This window comes from Mya arenaria, chromosome 14 (genome assembly GCF_026914265.1).
Source record: "Mya arenaria isolate MELC-2E11 chromosome 14, ASM2691426v1".
Classification (NCBI taxonomy): Eukaryota; Metazoa; Mollusca; class Bivalvia; order Myida; family Myidae; genus Mya; species Mya arenaria.
This window is the reverse complement of record NC_069135.1, coordinates 33,937,916-33,951,165: the sequence shown is the minus strand read 5'-3', so window position 1 is coordinate 33,951,165 and position 13,250 is coordinate 33,937,916. Positions and strand designations below refer to the sequence as shown.

Genomic DNA, 13,250 nt, shown 5'->3' with positions numbered 1-13,250 from the left:
CGTACCACAACCAATGACAAAGAAACAAGTAACGTAGCACAGACCATGACAAAGAAACAAGTAACGTAGCTCAACCAATTACAAAGAAACAAGTAACGAAACACAACCAATTACAAAGAAACAAGTAACTCAGCACAAACAGTGTCAAAGAAACAAGTAATTTAGAACTTAGGCAGTAGTAAAGACACAAGTAGCACAACACAGTCATAAGGAAAGATACAAATAACGTTACACAGACAATGGCAAAGAAACAAACAATGTATCACAACTGATGGAAAATAAACAACTAACGTGTTAGGATGAGTGTTAGTTTGTTCTTTTACGTGATTCATATGTACTCTGTTATTGAAGTGGGGTGACAACGTCTATAAACAATTCAGTGACGATATATATGCGATAACGAAGTGTATGCTGTAATGAACTGTATGCGGTAACGAACTGTACGCGGCATTGCGCAGCAGACGACAGGCTCGTGTAAAACACCTTCAAAGTACCAAACAGTAGGCGGTATGGCTGCATTGGTCGGGTACCGGGCGTTCTAATGTTCCCGGATACAGCCAATCTACGGATACCCTAGTCTTGTGTTTTTTCTCATAATCAATCATTATGAACTTGACAGGACACATTGTTTGCATCATCGGCAAGTCTCGGCGTATCCAATCTCATTAAAATCAGATCCCCAATATACGCTTCACGGCGTGTAATGAAATGAAGTGAACGTCACGATATGATTTTAATGAGATTGCGGCGTATCGAAAAGTCTGCCAAACGTTGAAAGATGCACTCCTGCTCCCAAATAAGATTAACCCCAATTAATACAATAGTTTAATATATCAAAAAGGATAAATAAATGGCGTAAACAATGGTGCTTATGGCAATAAAAGGATACCGAGTTCAATTTGAAAGAAAGGTGCAGAAAACACGGTATTTCTACCTTATGAGACTATAGTAGATCACAATAAATTTATTTTGCATTCACCAATCATTTATTATTTTTCGTTTTCATCTATTTAATACACGGCTACAATTTTGTAATCATTAATTAAAATTTTCCATAGATGCATTATTTTGAAAGTAATAAAAGGCTGATCAGTCATAATTTATGTTTGTTATACATGTTTATGTATTGAATTTGATTAAAAGTGTTACTTGGATATATTGTTCGTGCAATACATTAAAAAAAGTTATTTCAGACATTGGTCAGATTTATTTTATATCTTGACGCAAAAAATCATTTTGCATTTGTTGGTGTATCTCCAATAATAATAAAGCCAAAAATAAAACAGAAAACGTACAGTTAAAAACATGATTTATGATAAAACTTTCGTTTAATTTAAAAGATAAAATTAATGCGACAAACGAAAGAAACGGAATATTTGCTGTTTGATTTCTAGGAATATTGAAAACTATCAACTCATTTATACTGATATGGAAAAATTCATTGATTTTCGAATTGATAAAATATTTGATATTTGAATAAATCGGAAATGGCCTTCAGATTTTGTTTCGTTTTTCGCTCTTTTGTCTGTCATGTTTTGTGAGGGTTTTTTTATTGTTTAGTTTCATATATGTTTTTTCTTGACATTCATAAACACTGACTCTATACCAATATTTATCACATTTAGTGTTAATCAAACCCCATACTAGTTAAAATAGTGTTGATACGCACATGTCTGTTTAGTTTCGGTATGTGGTATGTGCACTCCCTTCTTGATCTGGGTTGGCCCTGAACAGGTCAGTTTGGAAATTTATTTCAATACTGCTTCCTTCTTCTTTTAAAGATTACGACAATGCTACAAATATTTATGGATTGCATTTCCAAGATAAAGTGATGTATGGTTTATACATATTTATTACATCATTTTATAAGAGGATTGTTTTAAACGTAATGCACCAGTCAATGCACCCCCCCCCCCCACCCCCAGGTCCGGGGTATACTCGGGATAGCGGGAGAAATTGGACGTGTGTTAACCTTCCAGGTGGCCCCGCAGTGCCGAGTGAATGCGGTGGGGGTTTTCTTCGCGCCGAAAATAGCGGAGAATGGGCCTTACCTAGACCGAAAGTCAAAGTCACCGCTTTTCCCCGGACTTTTGGGAAGGGGGCGGGGGGGGGGGGGGGCTAGGAAATCCTGTCTGCACATCCTTTGTAGGCTCTTAATTTTGTGAACTGTTAATAGTCTAATACAAGGCACTTCCGGAGGCACTGACTGTCTCAAAATGCCGACGTCTGGGTAGACACGGCTGGATGTGGTGATTAAACAAGGAGTCAAATGGTGACATTTTTTTGGACTGTGTGTTGGATGTGGCAAAACTTTGAGATTGTGCTGTGTCAAATATTCTTCAACTAGTGCAAAGGGCAAGTGCATTATCCCGCAACAACTTGGTAAGTAGATGCTCGGTATTATAGTGGCCAGAACAGCACCCAAATAAAAATGTGCTCATGTATTGGGACTCGGGCTTTTGTTACCATCCAGTCGCTGTCAAAAACCCAAAACCGCCTGACTCTTCTGCTGCGCGTAGATGTCACAGGACGCTCAACTCATGATGAATTTGAAATTATATCTTTGTCAAATCCCTTTAAAATCGGCGGGACGGGCTGGGTTCATCTTTAACACTCCTTCTGTCTATAAACAAGAATATCCGTCGTGTATCAGTAAGGTACGGAAGAGCCATTTGCCCAAACACATTTTCAAAATCAGTTTTATTTTCTTAATGCACATTTATACAGTAACCCGCGAATCTTACAACCAGCTCTTTTCTCTTCGCGGGTATTTTCGCAATATTTCAAATATGAAATGCTATAGTGCATTTGAAACTTTTTCATTAATAATACATTTAGAATTTGTGTAGGCTTATAGTACATTCATTCCAATTTGCGAACCGTGACTTGTAGCTTTGTTGCTTCTCTCCCTCCTCGTAAACCACGAACCACATTTACCACAAACCACACCAAGTTGTTATTATAATGTAGTAATCGGCAATGTAAAATAAGCGGATCGAAGAGATGGGCGTACCAGGCGCCCTCGTCCCTAATCTTTTTAATTGAATTAATCCTGTTGATGAAGCCGCATTAAAAGCACGCCCCCTTAACGCTAGCTCCACCACTTAACGTTAGTGCAAAGAAAATGAGCTGTTGATACGTTTGTGGTGTAGCTGCGCCTTTTGTTTATTTAAACACACGTGAGTATGACTTACATTCAGCTGATATTTTTATTAAGAGGACTTAAACAATAAAAATTAAAAATATTATTCGAAAAAAGGAAAATGTAGTACCGTGTAAGACCAAAATTACTACTGGTTGACTACGATTTCGTTTCATTATTGCGCGAACAGTGGTGCCAGGAGCTTTTCACCCGTTTCCTACTATTTTCATTGATACATTTTCATAGATTCATTTTGGTTAATATATGAGTACCATTACCATATAGTCTATTGATTAAGATGCAAGCACGGTAATATCATACATCAACTGTCTACTCCAGGAGCACAACTCTTGCGTAAGAATGATACATTATGTATCATAACACCATCTCAAAATAGTTTCAATATTTCTGTTATACATTGTATACCGCCGTGGTCGTAACTCTGGGGTCATTTCTAAACCCATCCATCCAAGTAAGAGGTCTTGCAAAACATTATTCTAAACCACATTATTGTCCTTAAATATGATATTATACATGTTAATCATGTGTAAACCTGAAAGTACAATGTACAGACAAGCATGCAAGGTACACATTAAAATTCTACCAAAATTAGGGAACACCAGGGGCGTAGCCAGCGTTACGCACTTATGCATGTGCGTCACATCAATTTGGAAAATGAAAAAATAAATATGGCCAAAAAAGGCATCAAAGTCGAGGGCTAAGCTAAAAATTGATACCAGAATAAAAGGAACATCAGCTAAAGTAAGCATTGCTTCTCTGTTTTAGAGAGATTACTGAGTCTAAATAAATCACTTGGTAACTACAAAGTCGGCGGCCTCGAACCTATAAATCCTTCCAAATACACCTCAGAGCTAAACATGTTAGTTCAATTTTCCATTTTTCCCTGGGGAGGCCGCCCGAACCCCCACCAGCTACAGGGATATTCCCCCACACCCTCTCCCTTTCATGCGTAACATTCAGTAAAGGCTGGCTACGCCCCCTGAACACATTGTTTTAAGTTCTAGTTGATAGGGGACCCGGAATCATTTCGTTCCGACACTTTACACTCTCGCCGTCTCGGCCATGGAATGTTTTTCATTTCAGCTTTAAATGATCGAAGTCCATGTACCAAGCGGAGTAAATCTTGGTAAGATAAATTTATTTTATTTCGCGAGTTCTCTCGTACGGCTATTAATAGGATTAAGGTTATATTTATCGCCCGCTTTCCAATCGTTGTGCAATTTCTCTCGTTATTTCCCGTAAATGAGACAAAGAACAAATACGAACATTGCCGAGCGGTTATTTATAGAACTTGACATCACTAGGGTCAATATAAACAAACAATCGAGCTCTACTTTTCATTTAATTGTTTAAAGGATTGTTCAAGGTAAGCTATATTTTAGAATACTTCTAACTGTTTGTTAACTGAAATACTGATTATGATGATGTTTTGAGCATTTATCTAAGTAATACGTTTTTGGAAATAAAAAATGTATTAACCTGGTCATGATAAACTAAAAATTATATAGTAAGAGGGCGTTGTCTATACTGAAGTGAAGGTTATTTTTTGACACAACATGCATGTATACCGTAAGATATAATATCAATAGAATGATGATTATACTATTTGATACATATTTATATTTATATACATATCTTTGTACCATGGAGAAAAAACAACATTTTCAGTATTAGTATATCATGTTTTTCAGTATTCTGTGCTTTTTCAAAACTGCTGATAACTTGCTTTTTCTGCTTGTATAAAAATCAATAATAGTAATGGAACTTCTAAGCATGGGTTTTATGGACGTTGGACGAATAACTAACTGGTAAAGGCAGGAAAGTGATTCCCATATACATGTACATTCTTAGCGGCATTCTAATTAAGTTTGCCGATGATACACACCCGAATTCACTCTTTGTTAACAGGCTGTTAATTGGTCATGGAGGGGCCTAAAGAAACATCGACTGCAACCATTGAGTCCGAGAAAACTAAATCTATGGAGGCTGAGATTGAAGATTTGACCTCGACCTTTCAAGGCCAATGTAAGGTGTTGGAGTCCAATGGGAAATTCCAGAAAACTGTGAAGTTACATCCGGAACATCTCGACATTGTGTTCAACTTTAAACTTACAAGTAAGCATCTTTTAAGTTATTTGTACAATAAAATGTCGTTTGTAGGAAATCATACCCGAACTCCCCGTTGGACCATTATGTGCAAAAATGCATGTTAGTATCTTTAAAGATAACGAAATTTAAGCTTGATTGCATTGTACAAACAGCAATAATGAAATAAAACAACAAAGAAATGTCAATGCAAACCTGGTACTCCAGCATCGGTTCAGCCAATCAATAGATGTTATTATGTTTTTGTTGTATTCGACTTTCAAATGGAAATCAAATAAAAGTGGCTAGCTGTTGAGTAATGTTCCTCTAAACTAAAAACAATGTTTAAAATAAAAAACAAGATCTTGTTACAAGAAATCTTTACATTTGCATTATACAAACATAACGTGAATTAAATATAGTGCCAGCCCGTCATAAGTCCAATAAGAAGGAAAAAAGCCTGGTATGCATATGTCTATAGAAAAGTTACAGAATATTCTATAATAAAAGTCATTGAAAATGCTGGTTGTTTATTTTAGATACCTACCCCACCACCCCCGCCGTGATTGAGGTTCGATCTTCCTCGCTGGACGCAGACGAGATTGGAAACTTGCAGGCGTTCATCAAGCAGACGGCACAGGGCGCAGACGGGAAGTCCATGGGGGAACTTGTCGAGAGTGCTTTGGAATGGCTTAAGGATGGGCATATAAATGTTTCTGGTGAGAATATGTTTAAAATGTTTCAAATCGACCACTAGACCTTGCCTTATGTATTTACATACATTTTAAGATGGCAGACAACAAACGCCTAGCATTTTTCCTATATTGATAGTAGTGGTAAACGTATCCGAAATAACTTTCAAGTAACACTATTCATAAAAACGGAAAACGCACCATTTTTTGTGTTATCAATATACATGTCTAAATAAAACAAAAAAAAACGCCCAGTTTAAATTCCTGTTAGCCTTGATTAATTGTATTTCTTTTTATTCAGGTGCCAGATCTAAAAAGAAATCTCCGCCATCGACGCCAAACAAGTTCCAAAAACCCAAAGCCCGCAAGAAGAAACCTAAAGATGAAGTCGATAAAGGAAAGAAACCGCCCATGAAAACCGCCATTGATGTAGTGAAGCGAATTTTGTGGGACGAGGCCCTCCAGAGTGACCAATTCTTGGTTGGGTATATGGACAGAATTGACGGTCTTAAAGAAAAATATTTCAATGCTTTTAGTTGGGAGGACATTGCATCCGTTGATTATACTGTTCTAGCGATTCCAAAGCATAGAATCCAGTATTTCAAGTATAAAGATACGATTGTTTGGGATAAGAGATGCCGTTTGGATAATGTTTTTGGATCAACAGGCGGTAAGAAAACTATTGTAGATGTTATTTCTGAAGTCGATGGGCCTCAGATGGCCAATGGCAATAACAACGACGCCCATGACGACAACGGGGAAGGTCAAGCAAATTCGGACAGCGATTACTATGACAGCGATGGATGCTCTGATAGCGACTCTGACAGCGATGATGGAATTACAGTAACAGTCGGTACCGTAGGGATTGGAGCTGTCGGTGGAGCTGGCTACTTGGCAGACGAAGCAGACGAGATAGACGATTGCGAAGGTGAAAATGATGATGACACAAAAGGTCATGACGACAAGTATTGGCGGGATAAACTTCGTCCAAATTACTTCATTGCTTTGAGAATTACTGACGAAGAGTTGCGAGCTAATGTCGAGAAGATTCAAGATCAAGTTATCCAAGGTGAACCGAAGTTGAGGCAGTGTAAAATCCCTCAGGGCGCGCTTCATGTGACTCTGTGTACTGTTGGACTTGATACCGAAGACCAAGTAAAGTACGCCGTTGATTGCCTAAAGGAAGCGCAAAAGGAATTTTCAAACATGATTCCAAAAGGCTTAAAACTCAGATTTAAAGGTGTTGAGACTTTCTTTAACAGGGTTATATACGGTCGAGTCGTTGACTGTCCGACCGTATTTTTAGACTTTGTAGAGCATTTAAAGACATGTCTCACATCTAAAGGCATTGATATAAGAGACTATCACGAGTTTGTGCCACACATGACACTCATGAAAGTGTCCCGACCGGTAGCCAAGATGACTGGTAATAATTACATCGCACCATGGCTGTATTCTAGCTACAACGAGACTGAACTCGGCTCCCAGGCTGTTGACAATATGAGCTTGTGTTCTATGAAAGTTGAGAGACAAGAAGACGGGTTTTATATGACTGCTGTCTCATTAGACATTTAAGACATTCGGGTGTTCTTGTATATATTGATTTTTCATGAACCAATCTGTGATCAAGTATTTATATATTTTACATAATTTCGGAATGAAGTTACTGTGCATGTTTTACAATATTGTTTCTGTTCATAAGACTACAAAATATCAGTTTTTTATAGAAGTTCATTTTGATAATTGGGCCTAAAAAATCATTTGGTTGCCCCCCCCCCCCCCCAAACACCAAAAAACAACAACAAAACAACTTAAACAAAACAAAAAACAAACAAACTGTTTTGAAGTGTGTTTTAATATTTAGTTTAAGACCTTTAAGGCTTCATACAGAAGATTACTTTAACACCATTCTCCAAAGATGAAAATAACGTTCTTATATAAAGTCTTATATAAAAAAGCCTACCTACCCTACCTATTTTTTAAAGGAAGTTACCCTAACCAAACCATTTTGATTGGCCTTGGCGCATATCTAGTAATAAAACCCTTTTGTATTGAAATGAGAAATGAATAAGGTAAACAGCACAAACCTATCAAATGTTTTTGGACTTTTTTTATATAATCATGCACAGTTCCTTTTCCGTGCTAGTATAATTTAATTGCATTTGGAACCAAACTAAAAAAATAGTATGTGTTCAATTTCTAAATGATTCCTATTGTGTTTATTAATGTGTCAGGAATTCAATAAAATGTGATTAATACTTTCTATTCCTTTTAATAACACCTCTTTAAAAGACTCGCTCACGATTAATTGTTAGAAAGGTTAATGCAGGGGCGGGCCTTTTAATATTCGCCCCTCCACCAGATAAGAAAATTTAATGGTTTAAAAACGTGACAGTTGAGGGGGAAGGGTTATCCCCTAAGATTTTTTTTTACAATTTCTAGTCCGAAGTGACATTCGCGTTTTTTTATGACTTGTTCTCTCCGATATTGACATTAAAAGTAAACTTGGACAATTTTAGGGAAGGCTCGCGCCGGGTGTGCCCCCCCCCCCCCCCCCTCTGAATCCGCCGTAAGGTATAAAAAAATTTCTGGACCATGTTTGTTTATAAATGCAGGAAAAATCACCGTATATGTCCACTATGAAAGAGCAGATACGAATACAAGAGTGTGAATTTTATTATATATAGAAGTATATTTCTTTGTATATTGTAATACGAAATTGTTTGCTTTTAATCAAAATGTTCCAACAGACATTTACATAAGTACATTAAACTGCTCACATATGACGTAAATAAAAGATCCTTACATCACGAGTATTTAAAGCCTTTCAATGATTTCATAGAATACATGTTTTATAAATGGTAGAAATATACTTCATACATAAGTAAAAGAAAACCCCGACCGTGTACCTTGGTTCTCGTTTAAAAGTCAATACAAACCGACATCATTAGAAAAGAGAGCAATATTAGTTTTCAATAGCCCGGTTATGACTATAGCATACAATTCTGGATGGTCTTTTCAAATAAATACGTAAGCATATACAGGTCTTTAATATGCAAATCACAAATCTTGGCTGTCGTTTTATAGAAGATATTCAGCATTTCATTGAACGAGGCTAATAAATCAGTGAGAAGGGATGCAAGAATAGTTTTATCAATTCATAATTTAGATTTTGAAATGCTTATAAAATTAAAACTTAGAAGATCCAATCGAAAATATCGAGTCGATGATGTAAAAGATTGTTGTTGATTTTTTTCTAAAACAAAATGGAGTTAAAAGTTTCGCCGGTGATTGTTTTATCGTTATGTAAGTAATTTTGAATAACTACTAAACGAAGTTTAAAGTTGAATGTATATTTATAACAAAAATGTATAAATTATAAATAAATTATTTTATTAAACTTTTATTATCGGGATAATATATTATTAGCAGTGTTTCTTAATATACAGGTTACAAGTAATATTGCTAATTTTTAAATTTGTAACCGATTAAGTCGGTATGCTGGGCGCATCCCGGTGACGGCAAATCGTTTAGAATACCAAAACATAAAATGCCACATTTGATTGCTTATATATGATAGCTTGAGCTTATATATCTGTCGCGTCACTTTATAGCTATTGACAGAAAATGTTCACTTAAAAATGTCGCACTGCTATTTAAGTGACATTGATTAAATAGTATTCGGCAACTCATAGCTGCGTGATGGTTTCCATGATACAACAATAATTATGCAATATTAAAAACAGAATAACTGACAAGAAAAATACAACAATGTGTGAGGATTTTCGTGTTGGTTTGACCTTTCGATGTTACGTCTGCATGAATATGGCTATAGAAAAGTACTCATAGCTTATGTTTAGAATTTAAATCGTCAACTCTGTTCAAGACTAAACACACATCGCTCTAACGGGATATTTTCTGTTTGCACATATTAAATAAAAAATAATGCAATCTACTGATGCACATGGTCAATACGCTCTGATGTAGTCATGTTTGACTACTTCTACTGCAACAATCCAATGGACTACTGAGTTATCACCCTTGACAAAACCTCAACAATATCATTCGGAACTCCTCGGCCATTTTTTCAAAAACAACCTCGGATGTATATGGACGGTTTACATACTTAAAAAGTGGTACGTTTAAGTCCGCTGCAAATAGATCGCGTAGTAATCTTATTTAGTAGTTAAAATTTATGACTTAACTCTTGGGAATCGTAATTATGTTTGCAATAATACACCTCACTGGCAATCAATTTAAACTGAGAGCAATGAATACAACTCTTAAACACTACATTTAATTAATGCTTTTATTCAAAAAAATACGGACTACTTCAACAGATGTACCGGCATACATCCGAGGTTGTTTTTGAAAAAAATGGCCGAGGAGCTCCGAATGCAACAATATCAGTGTCGACATAAACTCAAATATCGGAAACGTTAATCAAGATGGCGTAGCTTATCTGTAACTATCGTGTACCAAATTACAAAGCTGTTCGTTTATATCGCACGCTATTTATTGAACGTTGTCCACGACAACATTGTTCAAAACAGTTACGTGCGTAAGTCGCAACCCTCGTGATTAGATTAATACACTCGCGCTGAATCGCTCATGTATTATTAAATCTTGATGGTGCCGTGAATATACCTTGTCTGGCGTCAATCTCATATGGCACATCCCCTAAAAATCACTGACCTGAATTATATGAGTGAGAACTATAAGTGAATATTTGGAAATATTCTATATATTACACGGGAAATATTTCGAGGAATAACATTTCTTTAAATTCCCTCCAGGCTTCGGGGTAAATTATGGAGCGACGGAGATGTGCGTCGTGGACGAGCAACTGCGTTTCTGTGAGTATGGCTGCTGTGGGGACGCCTGCTGTGGACTCACGTGAGTTGCGAGCCATCTAACCTTTGATAAATTAAATTTCATTGTGTACTTTATGCCATGATTAACATAATCATGAAAAAATGTTACATTCTCTTAGCTGCGATCCATATCAATATGTATTTTCGAGTCACAGTATCTTATGTTTTGAGGACAATTTATATCCAAATTATGCAAGAAAAAACAACACATTAACTTGCCATATGTGTCATGCTAAAACGAACTTTGAAGTGTCACATGGTCCTCTTGGTACGCGTGTCGATCATGCGAAGCAACAAATTAGGTAAGGTACATTATCATTGTTAATGATTGCCTCCCGTACTTTTTCCAGGACGATGGCTATAATTGGCATCGTGATTGGGGCCATAATGACTTTGGTCGCGATTGTTGGCTGCGTGATATGCATTGCGTGTATGTGTAAGCAGTCGGGCCGTACAGGACAAAATGTACAGCCGTATAATAACACAAACTCCGTCGTCGGTGCGTACCGTGATATTATCATTCTTTGTTGAGTTTTTTATCATATGTTGTACGGGACATCCGACTGTAAACTTACCTTTTTTATTCGATTTTGTACGAGCTACGAGACAAGACATGCCGATTTTACCTTAGTCGCTGTATATTTATATTTATTTTTAGATTTCCTTGCACCATTGTTAACTATAAATCAACAGCACGACAATGGTGTATTTCTTATATTTACTGCGACTTGAATATGGCAAACATGTTTTTAATAAATTATCTTATGTTTTCTTTGCAAATAGTTATAAAATTTAAATTAAGTAACAAATTTGTATTACGAGCATTTGTAGCAAATTCACTGAACTTCAAATGCATATCTTTAACTTTTAGTAAACCATGGAGGAGGGTACGGCCATCCCCCTCCCCAGTACAGCAACGCAGGGAGATCAAACTACGGGAATTACAACGACCCGGTGTATCCTCCGGGGATGGTGAACGAACAGCATCCTCCTCCTGCGTATTCGTACTCTGCTCCGAAATATTAACAGACGACCACACCGTGAAATACTAACAGTAACGACAACGCCTGCATCAGTAGTTGTTAGTTAATGTGAATGCTATTGATGCTACTGTTGGTTTTGTTTATACTAGTGCATCTTAATATGTTTACAAACACTTGGTAGCATAATTTAATATTGTCTTTGTTGTGAATGCACTAACAGCCGTAGATGGAGGTCAAACTACGGGAAATACGGGAATATTACAACGACCCTGTTGAACGCACCGCAACATCCACCTCCTGCATACACGTAACCGAATCCTGAATATAAGCAGAGGACTTAACATATCAGATGCCTAATGTGACATATATTGGTGCTATGAATTTAAAATGTTTTGTTGTTTCAAGTTGATTTATATAAAAGTTACTTTGAAAACATATTTAAATATTTACTTGCTGCTGTAAGCGTACCACAACACCCTATATGGAGGTGAGGTCAAAGCACGGCAATAACTACGACCCAATCTCATTAAAATCATATCGTGACGTTCACTTCATTTCATTACGTTATTAGCGTAACGTCGTGAAGCGTGTATTGGGGATCTGATTTTAATGAGATTGACTACGACCCTAATGTATCTTTCGGGGCTGATGAACCATCTTTACGTTTCTCGGTTTTCGTTCTCGAATCTTAAAGATTAACAGATAAGTAGGTAAAAGTAATATGACGTGAAGTAAAATCTACTGTTCTCTTTTTCGATTCGCACTCGATGACACTATACTTTGCCAGGTTCCCTGGACAGGCAGATTGAAATGTTTCCTATGTTACGGAGACCTTTTCAGACCTTATGAAATTTACCCCATTACTTGTATATACTGAGGAATAGTTTTTTGTCCTAATTCGACATCTTCAAGGTAAATATTCAATGCAGTGATAAGGGGAACGCCATAAGTATATTTCCCAATGGTTATGACCAAAATTGGTATAAAAATTCCACAATATATCTGGGTACGAAAGTTTCATGGTACGAAATGTCTGGCGGTTGTGAGTTTCGCGTACTTTTAAACAACACGTTTCGCTTGCAAATACAATTACATTTAAACTTATTTTAAACTAAAAATGAAAATCAATATATTGTCAGGAGATATTGTTGTTACCATTTTTTTTATTAAGTTTGTAAACATATTCATAATAAAAAATGTACATGTATGTTTGCTTAGCAATAGTTGCGATAACATGATGCATTTAAATGAATAGGCATGGGCTGATTCAGCGTAGCGAACGAACCCTTCTTAATCATCAAAATGTTTCTTCAGGCCATCAAACTATCTTAGAATATTACCTCATTGGCTGACACATTGTCAATGCAAATTGATTAAGTTTAGTACTTATCGATTGCTTATCTGCAATTTCATTGGCTGAAAATGTTGGTTGTATTCTAAATACGTGTACATA

General features: G+C 36.5%; 1 protein-coding gene across 1 annotated transcript; it reads left to right on the top strand.

The window, feature by feature from the left end:
* Window positions 1-4,418: 4,418 nt before the first annotated feature.
* Window positions 4,419-12,234, top strand: LOC128218206 (leukocyte receptor cluster member 9-like). The gene is made up of 7 exons (XM_052925805.1): window positions 4,419-4,529; window positions 5,072-5,278; window positions 5,788-5,967; window positions 6,242-9,246; window positions 10,737-10,836; window positions 11,165-11,313; window positions 11,686-12,234. Exons 2-4 carry the CDS (start codon window positions 5,086-5,088, stop codon window positions 7,513-7,515), a joined length of 1,647 nt encoding a protein of 548 aa, XP_052781765.1. The 5' UTR covers window positions 4,419-4,529; window positions 5,072-5,085; the 3' UTR covers window positions 7,516-9,246; window positions 10,737-10,836; window positions 11,165-11,313; window positions 11,686-12,234.
* Window positions 12,235-13,250: the final 1,016 nt, after the last annotated feature.